We start from the raw sequence: 23,601 nt of genomic DNA on the forward strand, positions 1-23,601 counted from the left end.
CAAATTTGAAAAATAGCATATGATATTTTGGCCATATCGCCCAGCCTTACTGACTGGTTGCATCACTGCCTGGTATGGCAACTGCTTGGCCTCCGACCGCAAGCCATAAGACTCCTGAACAGCTAATCAAACGGCTACCTAGACTATTTGCATTTCCCCCCCCCGCCCCCTCCTTTTACACTGCCGCTGCTCTCTAGTTATTATCTATGCATAGTCACTTTAACTCTACCAACATATACATATTACCTCGACTAACCGGTACCCCTGTTTATAGCCTCGCTACTGTTATTTTACTGCTCCTCTTAATATTTTTATTTCATGTTTTTTTACTTAACAATTTTTCTAAACTGCATTGTTGGTTAAGGGCTTGTAAAGTAAGCATGTCACTGTAATGTCTGTATTCGGCACATGTGTCAAATACATTTGATTTGTTTTTCTCTCATTGACTTCTAACCCCAACCCCCCCGCCTGTTCTGCCTCGCAAGCGTTCCCGGAAGTCTTGCGATGTTGCGCCTCTAGGTTTTGAAACTCTGTATTAAAAGCTGCTTCTCCAATAGAAATCCCCGATCACACTTGTAGGCGATGTCATGGCGACGTTGGTTAGCTAAGCCCATGCGTAGAAACGTCATCGGATCCAATGATCGTCTCGTGCCGAGCTGCGCATGTGCATGCCGTCAAATTAAAGGCACTTCGATATAAAGTAGTTTTTAACGAAAATTAAATCGTGTCAGTTTGTCACTTTCACGAGGTTGAAGTGATAACATGTTCAACTACTTAAGACATTTGCTCGAATCTAGGTTCTGCGTATAGCTTTTGAGAAAATGAACAACTCTTCTCTCATTGCCTTCTCAAACCCCAAACCCCGTCCTGCTTGGTCTGTTTCACTAGCGTTCCCGGAGTCTCGCGAGGTTCGCCACTGGCTTTACAGACTGTGACGTCATCTTGTTCACCTCCATATAAGGACATTTAATTCATAGGTCATTTAAATGCATTTGTTTATTAAAATGTCATAGACCCCAACATTTTCCTACCTTTGCAGTTCATACGATGTCTGAAACTCTGCATTGCGGTTAATTTTTTATTTTATTTCTTTGTAGAGAGATGAATGGCCTCATTGTGATGTTTTAATCACATTAGCATTTACATTGAATTAAAATAGCCATGTTCTTGTGATGCTTGTAAATCCGAATCTTACTTGCTCCACCCAAGTACCAGGCGGATCTTGGGAAATATGTCATTTGGAGCGCGCACGGTGGTGGTAGCAACCTTCTTATTATAGCTCAATGGCAGAAACACACATCAGCAAACTCAAAGGATACGTGGATTCTCATTGAATAATTGTATGGCTCGTGGCTGGGTGAAAGCCCATGGTGACACAAATTTACCAACAAACTGAAACCGCACAAGAGGACAGATGACTCGACACGAACATAATTATTTTCATGGGACACAGAGATATGCTTATTTTTGTTTGTATTTGCTGACTACTGAATGAATCATTGATCACGGACTGCTAGTTAGCAGGTAGATATTCCGGAATTTCTGGCCAGCTGCATTGCCAAGGTCCTATAGGTATTTGGATTGGCTGTGGTTGTAACTATAGCATACTAGGCTCGGATACAACAATCAGGTCAATTGGACGGATTTCCCATTCTAGCTACATTCATCCATTCCATGTTTACTCGGAGGTGTATCAAATTGGCTGGCTAGTTAACGAGCTAGCTAGCCAAACACACCGAGTCGGACGGGATTATAATATTCCACGTTGCTAGCTACTGTATTGTTTCCCTCCAGGAATTTGGATTTATTTTACTAGAACATTAACAGTACTTAGATATCTTTGGGCCAATCCCTTTGAAACTTTACACCGAGATTTCCCTCAACAGCTATATTTATAAACGAATGAATTTAAAAGCTACTATAGCTAGCTAGTGTTGTTCGATTTTGGAAAATGGATGCGGGCATTGAAAAGGAATGCAGCGCTCTGGGAGGGCTCTTCCAGATCATCATGAACGACATGAAGGTAAGATGCATTTACAATAAATACCTTTCTTAGTAGGTAGAACTCAACCTTCACATTTATCTGGTGAGAACCATAATTTATCAAGCATGCTATTAACTAGAATTTGCCAAGTTGTCACGGCTCGTCTTCGTCTCTATTCGGGTTGACAAAATGAGTGGTGTACTTTGTAACAGGCTAGCTAACTGTCTTTAGCACCTATGTGAAGCTAGCCACTAACGATTAGCCACAATAGTGGAATTTGCGGTTCGCATTTAAAATAAAAGTTCCTAATTTGAAAGGGAATACAAATAGTGGAATAGTGCCATATTTGGAGTAGATCATGTTAAACAAGTTTGTAACGTGATTTTTAAATGAAGACAATTGGTTAATTTGACAAATTTGAACTCGCACTGTGGATGTATCGCACATATATATATATGGATTGTGGCTGAATGAAATGGGGTGGCTGAATGAAATGGGCTGTCAGTCTAATTGACACCCTGTTAGTGCTGAACAATTGGTGCTTTTTCAGATAGGTTCGTTTATTTAAAAAATAACGGATTTCGGTTTTGATATTGGAAGCTGTAACACAGAATAAAACAATTAGTAAAAGTACCGTGATAAGTCACTGCCCATTAAAAAAAAGTGTCATGCACTTATTCAGAGCAATTTACAGGAACAATTAGGGTTAATTGCCTTGCTCAAGGGCACCGACTTACTTTTCACCTCGTCTGCTCAGGTATTAAAACCAGCGGTTACTGGCACAATGCTCGTAACCACTAGGCTACCTGCCTCCGGAAATATACATGAAACGTTTCAATTGTGTATATTGTATTTGTTTTATTTTATGACTTTATTATTTAATAACAAGTCATCATCTCTAATAGAGCTGCTGTCTGACAAAAATCACAATTTTATGAGTTCTATAAAGTAAATAAGGCATACTTTTTAATGACTTCTGAATACCAACTATCAATCACTTAGATCATGTATTTTCAGCTAGAGATACAGTGGCAAGAAAGTATGTGAACCCTTTGGAATTACCTGGATTTCTGCTAAAATTGGTCATCAAATTTGATCTGATCTTCGTCTAGGTCACAACAATAGACAAACATAGCGTGCTTAAATACAATCATTTGTGTGTTATTCGTTTTTCTTGTCTATATTGAATACATACTTTTTACAACCTACACTGATTGTTTAAATTATGTGAACCCCTAGGCTAGTGACTTTGCCCAAAGCTAGGAGTCAGATAACCTGGAGTCCAATCAATGAGAAGAGATTGGCCGTGTCTGAATCCTGGTTTCGGAAGACCACCAAAAACCCTGCAATTTCCATGCCTAACTATAACATTTTCCGACAAGATAAAACTGAATTGCAATCTACTGCAGAGATGGCCTGCAGAGTTCTGTCTTACTATCCAGGTCTGTGCCCAAACAATTTTAGATTCTACTTTTAAAATTCCACCTTTCCAGAAACAAGTCTCTCACCGTTGCTGCTTGCTATAGACCACCTTCTGCCCCCAGCTTTGCCCTGGACACCATATGTGAATTGATTGCCCCCCCCCATCTACCTTCAGAGTTCGTGCTGTTAGGTGACCTAAACGTGGACATGCTTAACACCCCGACCATCTGACAATCTAAGCTTGATGCTCTCAATCTCACACAAATTATCAATGAACCTACCAGGTACTACCCCAAATCCGTAAACACGGGCACCCTCATAGATATCATCCTAACCAACCTGCCCTCCAATTATACCTCTGTCTTCAACCAGGATCTCAATCTCAGCGATCACTGATCATTGCCTGCGTCTGTAATGGCCTGCGTTCAAATGACCACCCCTCATCACTGTTAAACGCTCCCTAAAATACTTCAGCGAGCAGGCCTTTCTAATCGACCTGGCCCGGGTATCCTGGAAGGATATTGGCAGACGACACCATTCTGTATACTTCTGGCCCTTCTTTGGACAATGTGTCAACAACTCTCCAGACAAGCTTCAATGCCATACAACTCATTCAGTGGCCTCCAACTGCTCTTAAATGCAAGTAATACATAATAAATAATAAATCCATGCTCTTCAACCGATCGCTGCCCGCACCTGCCCGCTAGTCCAACATCACTACTCTGGACGGTTCTGACTTAAAATATGTGGACAACTACAAATACCTAGGTGTCTGGTTAGACTGTAAACTCTCCTTCCAGTCTCACATTAAGCATCTCCAATCCAAATTGAAATCTAGAACCGGCTTCCTATTTCGCAACAAAGCATCCTTCACTCATGCTGCCAAACATACCCTTGTAAAACTGACTATCCTGCCGGTCCTTGACTTCGACGATGTCATTTACAAAATAGCCTCCAACACTCTAATCAGCAAATTGGATGCAGTCTATTACAGTGCCATCCATTTTGTCACCAAAGCCCCATATACCACACCACTGCGACCTGTATGTCCTCGTTGGCTGGCCCTTGCTTCATATTCATCGCCATGGCAACTGTGTCCTGTTTGTGTTTGGTGGGACGTTGATGGAATATTCTCCTGACCTAGAGCCCAGTTTTCTGACGGTTATCTACGTTTTTGCTAGGTAAAGCCCCGCCTTATCTCAGCTCACTGGTCACCATAGCAGCACCCACCCGTAGCACGCGCTCCAGCAGGTATATTTCACTGGTCACCCCCAAAGCCAATTCCTACTTCGGCCGCCTTTCCTTCCAGTTCTCTGTTGCAAATGACTGGAACGAACTGCAAAAATCACTGAAGCTGGAGACTCATATCTCTCTCAGTAGCTTTAAGCACCAGCTGTCAGAGCAGCTCACAGATCACGGCACCTGTAAATAGCCCAACTACCTCATCCCCATGCTGTTATTTTATTTATTTAGCTCCTTTTCACCCAAGTACAGTGGGGCAAAAAAGTATTTAGTCAGCCACCAATTGTGCAAGTTCTCCCACTTAAGATGAGAGAGGCCTGTAATTTTCATCATAGGTACACTTCAACTATGACAGACAAAATGAGAGAAAAAAAATCCAGAAAATCACATTGTAGGATTTTTTATGAATTTATTTGCAAATTATGGTGGAAAATAAACTTTTGTTTTTGACCAAATACTTATCTCAATACTTTGTTATATACCCTTTGTTGGCAATGACAGAGGTCAAACGTTTTCTGTAAGTCTTCACAAGGTTTTCACACACTGTTGCTGGTATTTTGGCCCATTCCTCCATGCAGATCTCTTCTAGAGCAGTGATGTTTTGGGGCTGTTGCTGGGCAACATGGACTTTCAACTCCCTCCAAAGATTTCCTATGGGGTTGAGATCTGGAGACTGGCTAGGCCACTCCAGGACCTCGAAATGCTTCTTACGAAGCCACTCCTTCATTGCCCGGGCGGTGTGTTTTTGATCATTGTCATGCTGAAAGACCCAGCCACGTTTCATCTTCAATGCCCTTGCTGATGGAAGGAGGTTTTCATTCAAAATCTCAAGATGCATGGCCCCATTCATTCTTTCCTTTACACGGATCAGTCGTCCTGGTCCCTTTGTAGAAAAACAGCCCCAAAGCATGATGTTTCCACCCCCATGCTTCACAGTAGGTATGGTGTTCTTTGGATGCGACTCAGCATTCTTTCTCCTCCAAACACGACGAGTTGAGTTTTTACCAAACAGTTCTATTTTGGTTTCATCTGACCATATGACATTCTCCCAATCTTCTTCTAGATCATTCAAATGCTCTCTAGCAAACTTCAGACGGGCCTGGACATGTACTGGCTTAAGCAAGGGGACACGTCTGGCACTGCAGGATTTGAGTCCCTGGCGGCGTAGTGTGTTACTGATGGTAGGCTTTGTTACTTTGGTCTTAGCGCTCTGCAAGTCATTCACTGGGTCCCCCCGTATGGTTCTGGGATTTTTGCTCACCGTTTTTGTGATCATTTTGACCCCACAAGGTGAGATCTTGCGTGGAGCCCCAGATCGAGGGAGATTATCAGTGCTCTTGTATGTCTTCCATTTTCTAATAATTGCTCCCACAGTTGATTTCTTCAAACCAAGCTGCTTACCTATTGCAGATTCAGTCTTCCCAGCCTGGTGCAGGTCTACAAATTTTGTTTCTGGTGTCCTTTGACAGCTCTTTGGTCTTGGCCATAGTGGAGTTTGGAGTGTGACTGTTTAAGGTTGTGGACAGGTGTCTTTTTATACTGATAACTTCAAACGGGTGCCATTAATACAGGTAACGAGTGGAGGACAGAGGAGCCTCTTAAAAAGTTGTTACAGGTCTGTAAGAGCCAGAAATCTTGCTTGTTTGTAGGTGACCAAATACTTATTTTCCACCATAATTTGCAAATAAATTCATAAAAATCCTACAATGTGATTTAATTTATTTTTTTTCTCATTTTGTCTGTCATAGTTGAAGTGTACCTATGATGAAAATTACAGGCCTCTCATCTATTTAAGTGGGAGAACTTGCACAATTGTTGGCTGACTAAATACTTTCTTGCCCCACTGTTTATCTGCTTGCACACTCATCTTCTGCACATCTATCACTCCAGTGTTCAATTGCTATATTTTAATTATTTTGCCACTATGGCCTATTTATTGCCTTACCTCCCTTATCCTACCTCATTTGCACACACTGTATATATACTTTTTCTATTGTATTATTGACTGTTTATTCCATGTGTAACTGTTTGTGTATTACTGCTTTGCTTTATCTATGCCAGGTCGCAGTTGTAAATGAGTACTTGTTCTCAACTAGCCTACCTGGTTAAATAAAGGTTTAATACAATTTGAAGATGTTGGCTAGAGCTGCCTTGCCCTATAAATAACACTCACAAAATTTGAGTTTGCTATTTTCAAGAAGCATTGCCTGATGTGAACCATGCCTTGAACAAAAGAGTTCTCAGAAGACCCAAGATTAACACAAAAAACCAACATCAAAACCTCATCCCAACTGTAAAGTATGGTGAAGGGAGCATCATGGTTTGGGGCTGCTTTGCTGCCTCAGGGCCTGGACAGCTTGCTATCATCGACGGAAAACTTGAAGTCATTTATACATTTTGCAGGAGAATGTTAGGCTAACTCTCCTCCAATTGAAGCGCAACAGAAGTTGGGTGACGCAACAGGACATCGACTCAAAACACACACGGGAATCAACAACAGAATGGCTTCAACAGAAGAAAATACACCTTCTGGAGTCCTGACCTCAACCTGATTTGAGATGCTGTGGCATGACCTCGAGAGCAGTTTACACCAGACATCCCAAGAATATTGCTGGACTGAAACAGTTTTTTTAATAAGAATGGTCCAAAATTCCTCCGGACCGTTGTGTAGGTCTGATCCACAACTACAGAAAATGTTTGGTTGAGGTTATTGCTGCCAAAGGAGGGTCAACCAGTTATTAAATTGAAGGGTTCACATACTTTTCCCACCCTGCACTGTGAATGTTTATACGGTGTGTTCAATTAAGACATGAAAACATATAATTCAAAATCAAATTTATTTATATAGCCCTTCGTACATCAGCTGATATCTCAAAGTGCTGTACAGAAACCCAGCCTAAAACCCCAAACAGCAAGCAATGCAGGTGTAGAAGCACGGTGGCTAGGAAAAACTCCCTAGAAAGGCTAAAACCTAGGAAGAAACCTAGAGAGGAACCAGGCTATGTGGGGTGGCCAGTCCTCTTCTGGCTGTGCCGGGTGGAGATTATAACAAAACATGGTCAAGATTTTCAAATGTTCATAAATGACCAGCATGGTCGAATATTAATACGGCAGAACAGTTGAAACTGGAGCATCAGCACAGTCAGGTGGACTGGGGACAGCAAGGAGTCATCATGTCAGGTATTCCTGGGGCATGGTCCTAGGGCTCAGGTCCTCCGAGAGAGAGAAAGAAAGAGAGAATTAGAGAGAGCATATGTGGGATGGCCAGTCCTCTTCTGGCTGTGCCGGGTGGAGATTATAACAGAACATGGCCAATAATTGTGTGTTATTAGTTTAAGCTGACTGTCTATTGTGACTTAGATGATCAGATCAAATTGTATGACCAATTTATGCAGAAATCCAGGTATTTTCAAAGGGTTCACACTTTTTCTTGCCACTATAACTCATGAAGCAACTTTTCTATCCTTCTCAACAGTCTCTCTTTTAGGTAGCATGTGTAAAAGAAACAGAATGGACAAGTAGGCATGCAATTGATTACTGTCATTGTAGTGATTTACCACGTTTTCTACCCTGAACATGGAATATTTTTACAAATAGATATACATTATATAAACACCGTAGCCATTTGATCCTTAGTTCATTGAATGAGGAAATATTTTTTATACACTTTTCCATGGCAAAAATTAAAACACGGGAGTGCTAGTGAGCAAGCCATGGGGTAGGTCACGTTTTTCTGAGCTCCTGCTGAAATTGTATTTATTTAATACTTTCCTTGCGCTTTCACCCGAAAACTAGGAATCACAGCCTTTGAATGACATGCTTTACTTTGTTAAACTTTTGCAGGTATTGCACCATTTACGCATTAAAATAAAAAGTTTAAGTTCAGCGGAGAACTGACAAAAGAGCACACTTGGCTCAAGTTCTTTAACAAGTGGAAGCAGCGGCACCTCCCCTCGGCTCAGCGAAAAAATTAACACTGAGGATTTGCTGGTCGAGATTTTTGCTTCCCTCAGAGCGAGCATTTCTTCTATGCTCAAGGAGGCGCTCAGTGACAACTTACATTTTATTAAGTCTGAGTTACAAGCAGTCAAGAATGAACTCGCAAGCATCCAGCAATGTTTTGTACTGAACTGGATACAGTTAAGAAAACTGTCTCCGACATTGAACAAGGCTGGTCAACATGCTCAGACAACACGACTACGCTTCAAACCACGGTTAAGAAGCTTGAAACTGATGTATCTAGCCTTAAGGAACAATGCATATATTTACAAGGTTATATGTTATGATCCAGTATCAGGATCATGGGGTAGTTGAGGACCCGGGCTCAAGTTCTCCTTTATCGGCCTCAAAGTTATTGAAGGATGCGCTCAAATTGGATAAAGACGTCCTTGTAGACCGCTCACATCGGGGCTCTCAAGCAAGAAAGCCTGGCGGAAAATCTTGCGTCATTGTGGCTAAACTACACTATCAGGATAGAATATCAATACTATGGCATGCAAGAGAATTTGGCCCACTTCGATGCAGCAGAACACATATGTTTGTCTTCCAAGAGTTTGCCCCCAGCGTTGCTCTTGACCGTGCCGCTATCAACGATGTCAAAGGTCTGCTCTGTGGACGGACCTCGGAATGGTGTGACTTTTCCTGCCCGGCTCCGTATAACACATCGGCACCGAGAAAGAGTTCCAAGACCCTCATAAGGCGATGGCCTTCATAAAGGCAAACATTCTAGCGAGGTCGGACGAAGTAAATGGCTGAATGTTCACCTATTTGACGATTAGGGTAATGGACAAATGTCTACCACTGCAGACTCACTTTTTTGTAGATGCCACTGGCAATGCTATACAGTATCAGTTGGTATTGTTAACATTAGTGCCTTAGATCTGGTGAGTCAAATCTCCTTTTGTTGTAACATTTTATGTTCTTACCATGAAGCTGCTTGTTTCTATTTAATGATGGTACCCGTATCCAGGGTATATGAAGCACAGTTCTATTATTAGTTTACCTAATTTCTTTAAAGACGTTGCTGTTAACTTAGTGGTATTGCTGTAAGGTGATTTATAAAATGTTTTATACTTTTAAAATGGTCTAGTAATAAGTATTTATGTTCAACTTGTTTTATATACTTCACACTTTCAGCAGGGCTCTCTATTCGATAGGTTTAGTGTTCCCTACTTCAAGCACATTGTTTGGATATCTTTGCTTTGGGATTAGCGGTTACTTTGTTCTATTAGGTGACACGGGTGAGTTTTCTTTTTCATACCAGACTTGAGTATTGTTTCTTTATTCTGCAACTTTTTTGTGTGCTATTTTTGGCATTTCTTTTAATTGATTAGTTATTGTAAACTGACATCTCCCTTTCCCACCTGACTTTCTATGGCTAGGCCTAATATCATGAGAGGAACAGCTAGTTGCGCAGTCACTTTTGCTAGCTGGAATGTTAAATCTTTAAGTCACACAGTGAAACGTAAAAGGCTTATTTCTCATTTAAATCACCTTAAAGTAGATATTGCCTTCTGGAGACACAGCTCCGCATTTTCGACCACTCTAGTTTAAAAGGATGTGTCGGTCAATCATCATTTTAAAACTAGAGAAGCAGCCATTTTAATTAGTAAAAACATACCATTCGCAATGTCAAGTGAAGAGGCAGACTCAGCAGGCAGTTTCATTATTGTAGTAGGAAGACTGTTGGCTAACATTTATGCACCAAATTGGTTTCTGCAATCTCACAGCTAGGGTGTATTTTTTTCTTTTTTTCTTTTTTTTTTCTTAACAGTTTATAAGACCTCCTCACGTATAGACTACTTTTTCCTAGACAATGGATTTCTGCCACTTCTCATGGAGTGTTTTACCAAGCTATAGTCATTTAAGATCATTCTCCGCTTAAAATGAAACTGCTTATACCAAATACATAGCCTAATTATCGCCCTTGGTGGCACTACTCCTTTTAGAAGAAACCTTTTCTTTTATCTCAAATTGAGCTATTTCTCGAGCTTAATCAAACCCCTGGAAGGTCTCCTACAACAGTATGCGAACCAATGAAGGCTTATCTAAGGGGCCAAATTATTTTGTACAGCGCAAGATTAAGGAAGTGCAATATTCAGCGCCTAGGGGAACTTGCAAATAAAAATGTGGATATGGCATATTCATCCGCAGATTTACTAAAACAACGTTACACTAAAGACAGTTTGATCTTTCAAATCGACAAGCCAAAAATGTAATTAGTAAATCTCATTACAAAAATGATGAACATGCAGAGAAATCAGGGAAAATGCTAGCACACCAACTGCTTTAGACAACCGCAAATCAAATCATACCTGAGAACTGATGAGCTGGTTAACAAATGTATTGATCATTTAGAAGTCAATTCATGATTTTATAACTTTTACTCAAAATTATACACTTTGAAATCCGCTGGTAATGCTACCTTACTTGATACCTTCTTTGAGAACTTAGATATGACTACAATTGAACCTGAGATTGCTGCTTAATTAGAAGAATAGTTATTTGTTGAAGATATTGTGTTAGCAATTAAATGTATGCAGTGTGGTAAATCCCCTGGACTTGACGGATTTCCGACTTGACAGATTTTTTCAACTCTCTCTCCTTGCTTTCTGTATTTGAGAAATCATTCTCCTCAAACTCTCTACCCTCAACAATGAGACAAGCATGTATTTCACTTATTCTGAGAAAGGGGAAAAATACTTGTGTGGTTCATATAGGCCAATTTCTTAACTGAGTTGCGACGTAAAGATACTTTCTAAGATGATTGCCTGCCATTTTGGGTCAGTCCTTCCCTCTTATCTCTACAGATTGAACTGGTTCCATTAAAAATGGTATTCTTTTTTCAACATCAGATGTCTTTTTGTAATGTACTTCATAATCCCTCTTCATCTGACACTCCAGAGATATTATCACTTGATGCTGAGGTGTTTGTTTGATCAGGTGGAGTGGGCTTATCTATTTTATACTCTAAAACATTTGGGATTCGGTCCCAATTTTATGTCCTGGATCAAAGTCCTTTATTCCTCCCCTATGGCTGCAGTGTGCACGCACACATAACCTTTCATCCTATTTCCAACTTCAACGTGGGACAAGACCGGGTATTCCTCTATCCCCTCAGCTGTTTTCCATTGCAATTTTGCCTTTAGCCATAGCAATATGTAATAACACCACTATCAAAGGTATTCGAAGAGGGGGCTTAGTGCATAAAATGTCACTCTATGCGGTTGACATGCTATTATGTCTGACCCTTTAACTGGTCTTCAAAAGATCCAGGTTCTATTAAAGACATTTGGTAAAATATCTGGGTATAAGATTTATTTACAAAAAAGAGAATTGATGCCTATTAATCCTTGTGCAACCTTATTTTAGTCATGTGCCCTTCAGTGACTACACAGAAACATTTGGGTCCCTTTATACTCCGTCTGAAACCGGATCTTGAATGCTGGGATTTACTTTCCCTTTCTTTTGAGCGGAAGAATCAACACTTAATGTATGTATTACTTAGGTATACATTGTAATGTATAAAAACGTATCTTTCTGACAATATTTTATCTCATAGGTAAAAACAGATCTCAGTTTATCTGGAACAAGAAAAAGCCTCGGATAAATAAGAGCGTATTGCAGAGATCTCGTCCCCACGGTGGTCTAGCACTGCCGAACTTTCACTATTATTACTGGGCAGCTATTAGACTCATTCTATATTAGATGGCAGAAATCCCTGATGTTACAGGCCTGAAATGGTTGACTTGGAGCTCTCATCCTGTGGCCCCACCTCCTTAGCTGCCTTGTTCAGGTCAACTTGCATTACCTGAGCCTTTTTCCAAATACTCTAAAAACCCTATTGTGAAACACTCTAAAAATCTGGAAACAGTTCAGTCGATCGCTTGGTCTCGGTGAATTTAACTTCTGCCCCATTATTAGAGAACCATACCTTCTCTCCATCATTATTAGAACGGGTGTTTCATATCTGGTCTGGAAAAGGGATCTCCTCAATGAACGACTTGTACGTTTTGATATGGATTTTGCATATTTTGAACGTTTCTTTAGTTACCTGCAATTACGTAGTTTTGTATCTTCATACTCTAGTCACTTCCCATCATGCCTACTTACCTCCCTTCTAGATTCTATTTTTACAGTGAACCCTTATATCAAAGGGGGCATACGCTTGATCTATACAAAAATATATGCAACAATTTCAATAATTTTACTGACAAAGCTCATAAGGAAATTGGTCAATTTAAATTAAGTCATTAGGCCCAAATCTATGGATTTTACATGACTAGGAATACTTCCCTTTCCCACCTGGACATTTTATTTATTTATTTCACCTTTATTTAACCAGGTAGGCAAGATGAGAACAAGTTCTCATTTACAATTGCGACCTGGCCAAGATAAAGCAAAGCAGTTTGACACAACGACACAGAGTTACACATGGAGTAAAACAAACATACAGTCAATAATACAGTAGAACCAAGTCTATATACGATATGAGCAAATGAGGTGAGATAAGGGAGGTAAAGGGAAAAAAAAGCCATGGAGGCAAAGTAAACACAATATAGCAAGTAAAACACTGGAATGGTAGATTTGCAGTGGAAGAATGTGCAGAAATAGTAGAAATAAAAATAATGGGGTGCAAAATAAAATAAATGCAGTAGGGAAAGAGGTAGTTTGGGCTAAATTATAGGTGGGCTATGTACAGGTGCAGTAATCTATGAGCTGATCTGACAGCTGGTGCTTAAAGCTAGTGAGTGAGGTAAGTGTTTCCAGTTTCAGAGATTTTTGTAGTTCGTTCCAGTCATGGGCAGCAGAGAACTGGTAGGAGCGGTGGCCAAAAATAATTGGTTTTGGGGGTGACCAGAGAGATATACCTGCTGGAGCGCGTGCTACAGGTGGGTGGTGCTATGGTGACCAGCGAGCTGAGATAAGGGGGGACTTTACCTAGCAGAGTCTTGTAGATGACATGGAGCCAGTGGGTTTGGCGACGAGTATGAAGCAAGGGCCAGCCAACGAGAGCGTACAGGTCGCAATGGTGGGTAGTATATGGGGCTTTGGTGACAATGGATGGCACTGTGATAGACTGCATCCAATTTGTTGAGTAGGGTATTGGAGGCTATTTTGTAAATGACATCGCCGAAGTCGAGGATCGGTAGGATGGTAAGTTTTACAAGGGTATGTTTGGCAGCATGAGTGAAGAATGCTTTGTTGCGAAATAGGAAGCCGGTTCTAGATTTAACTTTGGATTGGAGATGTTTGATGTAGGTCTGGAAGGAGAGTTTACAGTCTAACCAGACACCTAGGTATTTGTAGTTGTCCACGTATTCTAAGTCAGAGCCGTCCAGAGTAGTGATGTTGGACAGGCGGGCAGGTGCAGGCAGCGGTTGGTTGAAGAGCATGCATTTAGTTGTATTTAAGAGCAATTGGAGACCACAGAAGGAGAGTTGTATGGCATTAAAGCTTGCCTGGAGGGTTGTCAACACAGTGTCCAAAGAAGGGCCAGACATAAGGAACACCTATGTGAGTGCTGTTTGACTACAGCTGGTACCTACAGTACCAGACAAAAGTTTGGACAAGGGTTTTTCTTTTTACTATTTTCTGCATTGTAGAATAATAATATAGACAAACTATGAAATAACACATGGAGTAATGCATGTAGTAACCTGGTATATTTGTTTACCAATAGATGGCGGTACTGACTCAAGACGGGGGTTTGCGTTCCGCTAGCCGTTTCCTATGTCTGCCTATATAACTGATTTAAGAAAGCTTCAGGTAGCTTAAGCCAGGTACATTAGAGCATGTTATTCTAAGTTCCAATTAAATACTAAAACGTACTTGCCTGCCATGAGTCATCAATCTAAGAAGTCTCTTAGGATACTACAATGTCGTGATCAAAAGTGTTAAACAAATCAATATATTTGGGATTCTTCAAAGTAGCCTCCCTTTGACTTGATGATAGCTTTGCACACTCTTGGGATTCTCTCAACCAGATTTATGCACTAGTCACCTGGAATGCATTTCAATTAATAGGTGTGCCTTAAGTTAATTTGTGGAATTTCTTAATGCGTTTGAGTCAGTCAGTTTTGTGACAAGGTAGGGGTGGTATACAGAAGACAGCCCTATTTGGTAAAAGACCAAGTCCATATTATGGCAAGAACAGCTCAAATAAGAAAAAGAGAAATGACAGTCCATTACTATAAGACATGAAGGTCAGTCAATACGGACCCCCCCCCCCCCCCCCCCTCTGTTTTTGAACCGGACCCCCCCCCCCCCCCCCCCCTCTGCTACTCACTGTTCATTATCTATGCATAGTAACTTTACCCCTACCTATATATATATATATATATATTACCTCGACTAACCTGTACATTGACTCTGTACCTGTTCCCCCTGTACATAGCCCCTGTACTTTTTAAAACTTTAGTTTATTTAGTAAATGTGTTTTCTTAACCAACAATGCAGTTGAAGGAAGAGTTGGGGGCTTGGAAGTAAGCATTTCAGGTGTTAGGTTCTGATACTTAGTGTCAGTTTTTTTTAACGAAAAAGCTTTTTATGAAAGCTTAACCAAGTTTATTCATCCCAGAGGGTCAATACAGCTACATTAGACAAACACATTTAAACACAAGCACTGATATTTAACACTTCCTCATAGACTGAGTCTCCTCCTACACATCTGAACAAACATTTTATCTTTACTGCTAGGCAGGATAAACTTTTATGGTCCGTATCCCCAGACCTGATCTCAGCCACCCCCCCCCCCCCCCCCCCCCCCCCCCATCACTAATCCAATGTGCTCGCCACTTATCATTGCCTGCCACATGATCGCTTCCCTGCACTCAATATTTCAATAGGACACCTGATATAATGTAAGCGTTATACATTACCCTCTCTCCCTCAGTGACATGAATAAGTATATTTCATATTCTCAGAACCCAACACAGGGTAAGCTGTATTTGGCGCATGTGAAAAATTAAATTAGATATGCATTGGTTGGTCACAGATGCCTTTAAAAAAATAAAAAAAGTAGGGTCGTGGATCAGAGAACCAGTCAGTATCTGGCATGACCACCATTTGCTGTCTGCCCATACCATAACCCCACAGCCACCATGGGGCACTTTGTTCACAACGTTGACATCAGCAAACCACTCACCCACACAACGCCATACATGTGGTCTGCTGTTGTGAGGCTTATTGGATGTACTGACAAATTCTCTAAAATTACGCTGGAGGTGGGATATGGTATTGAAATTAACATTAAATTCTATGGCAACGGCTCTGGTGGACATTCCTGCAGTCAGCATGCCAATTTCACGCTCCCTCAACTTGAGATGTGTTGTGACAAAACTGCACATTTTAGTGGCATTTTATTGTTCCCAGCAAGAGGTTTACCTGAGTAATGATCATGCTGTTTAATCAGCTTCTTAATATGCCACACCTGTTAGGTGGATGGATTATCTTGGCAAAAAGTAAATGCTCACTAACAGGGATGTAAATAAATTTGTGCACAATTTGAAATATGCCTTTAGGTCTGGCTATGTAAGGAACATTTCTGGGATCTTTTCGTTCAGCTCATGAAACACTTTACATGTTGAGATTTTTGTATAGTATAAATAAATACCTATAAATTAAATGTATTATCATTGTTTTCCAGCTGGCTAGCATGAGGCAGCTCAGTCTTCAGAGGCAATTATTTTGCTGGAATCTGTGCAGTTTCTTACTTTCACTAGAGTAACACAGTTTTAGCATTTAAAAAAGCCTGTCTTTCTGGTGCTCCTAAATTGTGTGCTGCTTACATTTTTTGTTTTTTTCCCTCAAATTTAAGAAACAAGCTTCTGGCGTATCTTTTTTGTAGGTCTGTTTTTAAGCGCAATCGATACAGATGTTATTTTTATTCCAGCTATTATAATAACAATAAATAAATATATAAATATCAACAGATGCAACTGCTCAACAAAAATAAAGGGAACACTTAAACAACACAATGTAACTCCAAGTCAATCACACTTCTGTGAAATCAAACTGTCCACTTAGGAAGCAACACTGATTGACAATACATTTCACATGCTGTTGTGCAAATGGAATAGACAACAGGTGGAAATTATAGGCAATTAGCAAGACACCCCCAATAAAGGAGTGGTTCTGCAGGTGGTGACCACAGACCACTTCTCAGTTCCTATGCTTCCTGGCTGATGTTTTGGTCACTTTTGAATGCTGGCGGGGCTTTCACTCTAGTGGTAGCATGAGACTGAGTCTATAACCCACACAAGTGTCTCAGGTAGTACAGCTCATCCAGGATGGGACATCAATGCGAGCTGTGGCAAGAAGGTTTGCTGTGTCTGTCAGCGTAGTGTCCAGAGCATGGAGGCGCTACCAGGAGACAGGCCAGTACATCAGGAGATGTGGAGGAGGCCGTAGGAGGGCAACAACCCAGCAGCAGGACCGCTACCTCTGCCTTTGTGCAAGGATGAGCAGGAGGAGAACTGCCAGAGCCCTGCAAAATGACCTCCAGCAGGCCACAAATGTGCACGTCTGCTCAAACGTTCATAAACAGACTCCATGAGTGTAGTATGAGGGCCCGACGTCTACAGGTGGGGGTTGTGCTTACAGCCCAACACCGTGCAGGATGTTTGGCATTTGCCAGAGAACACCAAGATTGGCAAATTCGCCACTGGCGCCCTGTGCTCTTCACAGATGAAAGCAGGTTCACACTGAGAACATGTGACAGTCTGGAGACGCCGTGGAGAACGTTCTGCTGCCTGCAACATCCTCCAGCATGACCGGTTTGGCGGTGGGTCAGTCATGGTGTAGGGTGGCATTTCTTTGGGGGGCCGCACAGCCCTCCATGTGATCGCCAGAGGTAGCCTGACTGCCATTAGGTACCGAGATGAGATCCTCAGACCCCTTGTGAGACCATATGCTGGTGCGGTTGGCCCTGGGTTCCTCCTAATGCAAGACAATGCTAGACCTCATGTGGCTGGAGTGTCAGCAGTTCCTGCAAGAGGAAGGCATTGATGCTATGGACTGGCCCGCCCGTTCCCCAGACCTGAATCCAATTGAGCACATCTGGGACATCATGTCTCGCTCCATCCACCAACGCCACGTTGCACCACACTGTCCAGGAGTTGGCGGATGCTTTAGTCCAGGTCTGGGAGGAGATCCCTCAGGAGACCATCCGCCACCTCATGCCCAGGCGTTGTAGGGAGGTCATACAGTCACGTGGAGGCCACACACACACTACTGAGCCTCATTTTGACTTGTTTTAAGGACAATACATCATAGTTGGATCAGCCTGTAGTGTGGTTTTCCACTTTAATTTTGAGTGTGACTCATAATCCAGACCTCTATGGGTTGATAAATTCGATTTCCATTGATCATTTTTGTGTGATTTTTGTCAGCACATTCAACTATGTAAAGGGAAAACAAGTATTTGATAAGAACATTTCATTAATTCAGATCTAGGATGTTATTTTAGTGTTCCCTTTATTTTTTTGAGCAGTGTATATCTGCCGGTGAATATTTCCACTCTAAAATCGGTATCGGATCGAAATATGCCTTATCGTTCGGGCTCTACGAACGTTTGCTGCATACACATTCATTTTCCATTCTAAATAATAAATCTGCAGCTGATGAAGCTCATGAGTTGGAGCTGACTTGTGAGTGTGTAAATTATTTATAGGCATCTACCAACCTACCCCAGATTATGGGGGGCCAATGTTTCCTATGTTTTTGTTGTCCCCTCTGCTTTGGTTATGAAATGACCACCCACTAATTGTTATCTTTGCAGATTTAATTGTTTGAGCCAGTAATGTATCAATATTTTTATAATTTACAAATTAGCTATGACATAACCAGTCGCGGACTTACAATTAGGTAAGGAGAGGCAATTGCCTCAGGCCTCACACCAACAAGGGGCCTTGTGAGCAGGGCATAATTTACAAAAATAATACTAGTTATCATAAATATACCCCCTCCATCCACTGTGCCTGCGTTGTGTACACATGGTTGACAAAGGCATCCCAAAAAGTTAATTAATCCATACAGCTAACTACTATTCTAGAAAAGATGATTAATTTATTTTCATATTAATATAATCAACGTTTTTCCTCATAATGTTACCTGTCATTACTCACCCACAGACTGGTTCATAATAATGGTCCATTCCACCCTGACAGAGTTGGCATTCATTGTTTTTCACTCAACATGATTGGAAATGTGACTTTCATTTAAATTAAGCTGCAATAATGAGGTGCTTTCAGAGTGGGGCAGAGAAAATAAAGATTTAGTTGAACAAATATGACCTAATTACTTTCCACACATACAGTTGAAGTCGGAAGTTTACATACACTTAGGTTGGAGTCATTAACTTGTTTTTCAACCACTCCACACATTTCTTGTTGAACTATAGTTTTGGCAAGTCGGTTAGGACATCTACTTTGTGCATGACATGTTTTCCAACAATTGTTTACAGACAGATTATTTCACTTATTCACTATCACTATTCCAGTGAGTCAGAAGTTTACATACACTTAGTTGACTGTGCCTTTAAACAACTTGGAAAACTCCAGAAAATAATGTCATGGCTTAAGAAGCTTCTGATAGGTTAATTGACATAATTTGAGTCAATTGGAGGTGTACCTGTGGATGTATTTCAAGGCCTACATTCAAACTCAGTGCCACTTTGCTTGACATAGAAAAATCAAAAGAAATCCGCCAAGACCTCAAAGAAAATTGTAGACCAAGTCTGGTTCATCCTTGGGAGCAATTTCCAAACGCCTGAAGGTACCACGTTCATCTGTACAAACAATAGTATGCAAGTATAAACACCATGGGACCACGCAGCCGTCATACCGCTTAGGAAGAGGACGCATTCTGTCTCCTAGAGATGAACGTACTTTGGTGCAAAAAGTGCAAATCAATCCCAGAACAACAGCAAAGGAATTTGTGAAGATGCTGGAGGAAACGGGTACAAAAGTATCTATCCACAGTAAAACCAGTCCTATATTGACATAACCTGAAAGGCCACTCAGCAAGGAAGAAGCCACTGCTTCAAAACCGAAATAAATAAAAGCTCAAATAAATCACACTATTCTGACATTTCACATTCTTAAAATAAAGTGGTGATCCTAACTGACCTAAAACAGGGCATTTTTACTAGGATTAAATGTCAGGAATTGTGAAACTGAGTTTAAATGTATTTGGCTAAGGTATATGTAAACTTCCGACTTCAACTGTAGTTGTCAAGCGTTCCACAGGGATGGAACAGGATGGAATACAGTAGTTGACTGCTCAAGCCTCCCTGACCCACTCCTTTTCCCAGTAACAGTCAATCTTTCCCACATCCAATTAAAAATGACAGTAAATATGATTGATTTCAATAATCTAAGCAATTCTAATCTCATAGAATGTTATGGTTGCTACTTACATTACATGTTTTTTCTATTGATTCAATAATTTACTGTACTTAAGTAACCACCCGTTGTGTGTCTGTTTGCTTTGCAGGCTAGTTATCCAGCCTGGGAGGACTTTGTAACCAAAGGAGTTAAACTGCAATCCCAGCTAAGGTAAGAGCTAACCCTGGCCTCTGCAACCCCTCTCAGTGAATATCCATTTATTAGCTAATAGGATCTGTGTGCATGTGTCAAATAAAAAGACAACAGAATAAGATTTGAATTCCCCGACTTCTTCTTAGACCTATATTATTTTAGTAAGGACTGATGAACACACACACCCAATTAATTTGAGCATTCGCCATAAACAAGTGTGTCAACGGCAGAGATGGGACCAAGTCACAATTTAGCAAGTCTTAAGTAATAATGGGCAAGTTTGAGAGCTCAAGTCAAAAGTTAAGTGTTTTATACCCATTTCAATTCAATTTTTTAATTCTGGTTGTATTTTTGGTTTTCCTTGCAATTTGGCTACTAGTACAGTACATTGGCCTACATAATTCACTTTTTGAATCTTCATTACTAATAGAAAGGCCATCCAAATGATTTACAGCTAGTGTTTATAGCGCAGCTACAGTTTGACTGTTGTGAAATCTCCAATTAGAATCAAGTGTTTTTTTTTCTTCCCACCCTGCCTACTACATGCAGGTTGAGAGGTCTGTGGTTGGCTGAGAATAAACATTAATGGAAACACTTGCTCAGAGCACATATCTTAAAGCGACAAGCATTGAAAATATAGGACAATGCTCTATTTTTCCCCTTACCTTTCCGCACTTGCCGGTTCAGCGCCACTAGGCAGAACAGAATTTAACGGTAATTTCCCATATAACCCAATGTGATTTGCTGCTTTGAACAACAGCATTGTCACGAATCAAATCAAAGTTTATTGGTCACATACACAATTTTTTTTTGTTGTTTTGAATTTTACCCCTTTTTCTCCCCAATTTCGTGGTATCCAATTGTTGTAGTAGCTACTATCTTGTCTCATTGCTACAACCCCCGTACGGGCTCGGGAGAGACGAAGGCTGAATGTCATGCGTCCTCCGATACACAACCCAACCAGCCGTACTGCTTCTTAACACAGCGCGCATCCAAACACGGAAGCCAGCCGCACCAATGTGTCGGAGGCTACACAACCTTGGCTAGCGCGCACTGCGCCCGGCCCGCCACAGGAGTCGCTGGTGCGCGATGAGACAAGGAGATCCCTACCGACCAATCCCTCCCTAACCCAGATGACGCTAGGCCAATTGTGCGTCGCCCCACGGACCTCCCGGTCGCGGCCGGTTACGACAGAGCCTGGGCGCGAACCCAGGGACTCTGATGGCACAGCTGGCGCTGCAGTACAGCGCCCTTAACCACTGCGCCACCCGGGAGGCACTGCATACACACATTTAACAGATGTTATTGCTGACGTAGCGAAATCCGTTTGTTCCTAGCTCGTGCAGTAATATCTAACAATAGACATCTAAAAGTAAAATAATGGAATTGGGATGTGTGTGTGATATAAACATGGTCAGTATGTGGATAGAATATTTGGCATATCTTTAGAATACTTAGGATAGTGTGTGTATATACAACACTTAAATAGGATGGCATTGACTAGAATACAGTATATACATATGGAATGAGTAAAACAGTATTTAAACATTAAAGTGAACAGTGTTCCATTATTAGTGACCAGTGACTCTATGTACATAGGGTGCAGGGTTGAGTAACTGGGTGGTAGCCGGAGGGGACTAAGAACCCTTGTGTTGTGGATCAGCATAATAGAAGGGTTTCCTACATTCGCCACCTACGGGTGGCCCGTCAGGAAGTCCAGGACCCAGTTGCACAGGGCGGGGTTCAGACCCAGAGCCCTGAACTTAATGATGAGCTTGGAGGGTAATATGGTGTTGAAGGCTGAGCTGTAGTCAAGGAACAGCATTCTTACATAGCTATTCCTCGTGTCTAGATGGGATAGAGCAGTGCGATTGCGTCATATGTGGATCTATTGGAATAGTATGCAAATTGAAATGGTTTGTCAGGTAAGGTGGAGGTGTTATGATCCTTAAATAGCCTCTCAAAGCACTTCATGATGACAGAAGTGAGTGCTAGTGAGTGCTGATAGTTATTTAGTTCAGTTACCTTTCGTTTTCTTGGGTACAGGAGCAATGGTGGACATCTTGAAGCCAGGCTGTATCACATCCGGCCGTGGTTGGGAGTCCCATAGGGTGGCTCACAATTGGCCCAGCATCGTCTGGGTTTGGCATATGTGGGAACTCCTTCAAGGCTTTTGGAAAAGCATTCCAGGTGAAGGCTAGTAATAGGGGTTGCAACCAAATGCATAGCTGGAGCCCTGAGCTGAGAATTGTATTTGGCACATCTTAGGTAACTTATACTTTGCCAGCTAAATATCTTCTAAACATTAGTTGTGCTTTTCAAATGTAATCCACTCCCTTGTGTTGCTCAACTGTGGAAAATCACATCCCGTTTGCTCCATGTGCTCATTCTAAACAAACATATCACATGATTGGCTGGATATACAGTTGAAGTCGGAAGTTTACATACACCTTAGTCAAATACATTTAAACTCAGTTTTTCACAATTCCGGACATTTAATCCTAGTACAAATTCCCTGTCTTCGGTCAGTTAGGATCACCACTTTATTTTAAGAATGTGAAATGTCAGAATAAGAGTGATTAATTTCAGCATTTATTTCTTTCCCAGTGGGTCAGAAGTTTACATGCACTTGTTTAAGGCACTCAATTAGTATTTGGTAGCATTGCCTTAAACAATTTAAACTTCTTGGTGACAGGGGGGTGGTATTGAGTAGCTTGGATGAATAAGGTGCCCAGAGTAAACTGCCTGCTACTCTGTCCCAGATGCTAATATATGCATATTATTAGTAGTATTGGATATAAAACACTCTGAAGTTTCTAAAACTGTTTGAATGATGTCTGAGTATAACAGAACTCATATGGCAGGCAAAAACCTGAGACAAATCCAACCAGGAAGTGGGACATCTGAGGTTTTTAGTTTCATTTAAGTGATTGCCTATCCAATATGCTGTGTCTATGGGGCCAGATTGCACTTCCCAAGGCTTCCAGCAGCTGTCAACAGTCTTTAGAAAGTTGTTTGAGGCTTCTATTGTGGAAGGGTGTCGAATAAGAGCTGTTTCAACAAGTGGACTAGGCTGAGGCCAATCAGTTGTTTACTACACGGGCGCGCTGTTCCTTTTTCCTCTAATGAATACGCTATTGTCCGGTTGGAATATTATTGAAGATGTATTATTTTAAAAAACCTAAGGATTGATTGTAAACATCGTTTGACATGTTTCTACAAACTGTAATGGAACTCTTTTGACTTATCGTCTGGATTTTGCACTCGCGCATTGTGCCTTTGGAATAGTGAACTAAACGCGTGAACAAAACGGAGGTATTTGGACATCAATATGGACGTAATCGAACAAAACTAACATTTCTTGTGGAAGTCCTGGGAGTGCATTCCGACGAAGATCAGCAAAGGTAAGTGAAG

The 23,601-nt window shown here is 41.2% G+C and overlaps 2 protein-coding genes across 3 annotated transcripts in view; one reads left to right on the forward strand and one right to left on the reverse strand.

Annotated features, from left to right (window-relative positions):
• Window positions 1-23,601, reverse strand: part of LOC139412583 (RNA-binding protein Raly-like) — a 190,527-nt gene that overhangs the window by 99,193 nt on the left and 67,733 nt on the right. The window lies entirely within an intron of this gene.
• Window positions 985-23,601, forward strand: part of LOC139413186 (protein MTSS 2-like) — a 124,184-nt gene continuing 101,567 nt past the window's right edge. For both annotated transcript variants that reach the window (XM_071160284.1, XM_071160285.1), the window contains exons 1-2: window positions 985-2,023; window positions 20,144-20,205. In XM_071160284.1, the coding sequence (XP_071016385.1) occupies window positions 1,952-2,023; window positions 20,144-20,205 (134 nt within the window). In that variant the 5' untranslated portion in view covers window positions 985-1,951. The remainder of the gene's footprint in view (window positions 2,024-20,143; window positions 20,206-23,601) is intronic.

This window comes from Oncorhynchus clarkii, chromosome 7 (genome assembly GCF_045791955.1).
Source record: "Oncorhynchus clarkii lewisi isolate Uvic-CL-2024 chromosome 7, UVic_Ocla_1.0, whole genome shotgun sequence".
Taxonomy (NCBI): domain Eukaryota; kingdom Metazoa; phylum Chordata; class Actinopteri; order Salmoniformes; family Salmonidae; genus Oncorhynchus; species Oncorhynchus clarkii.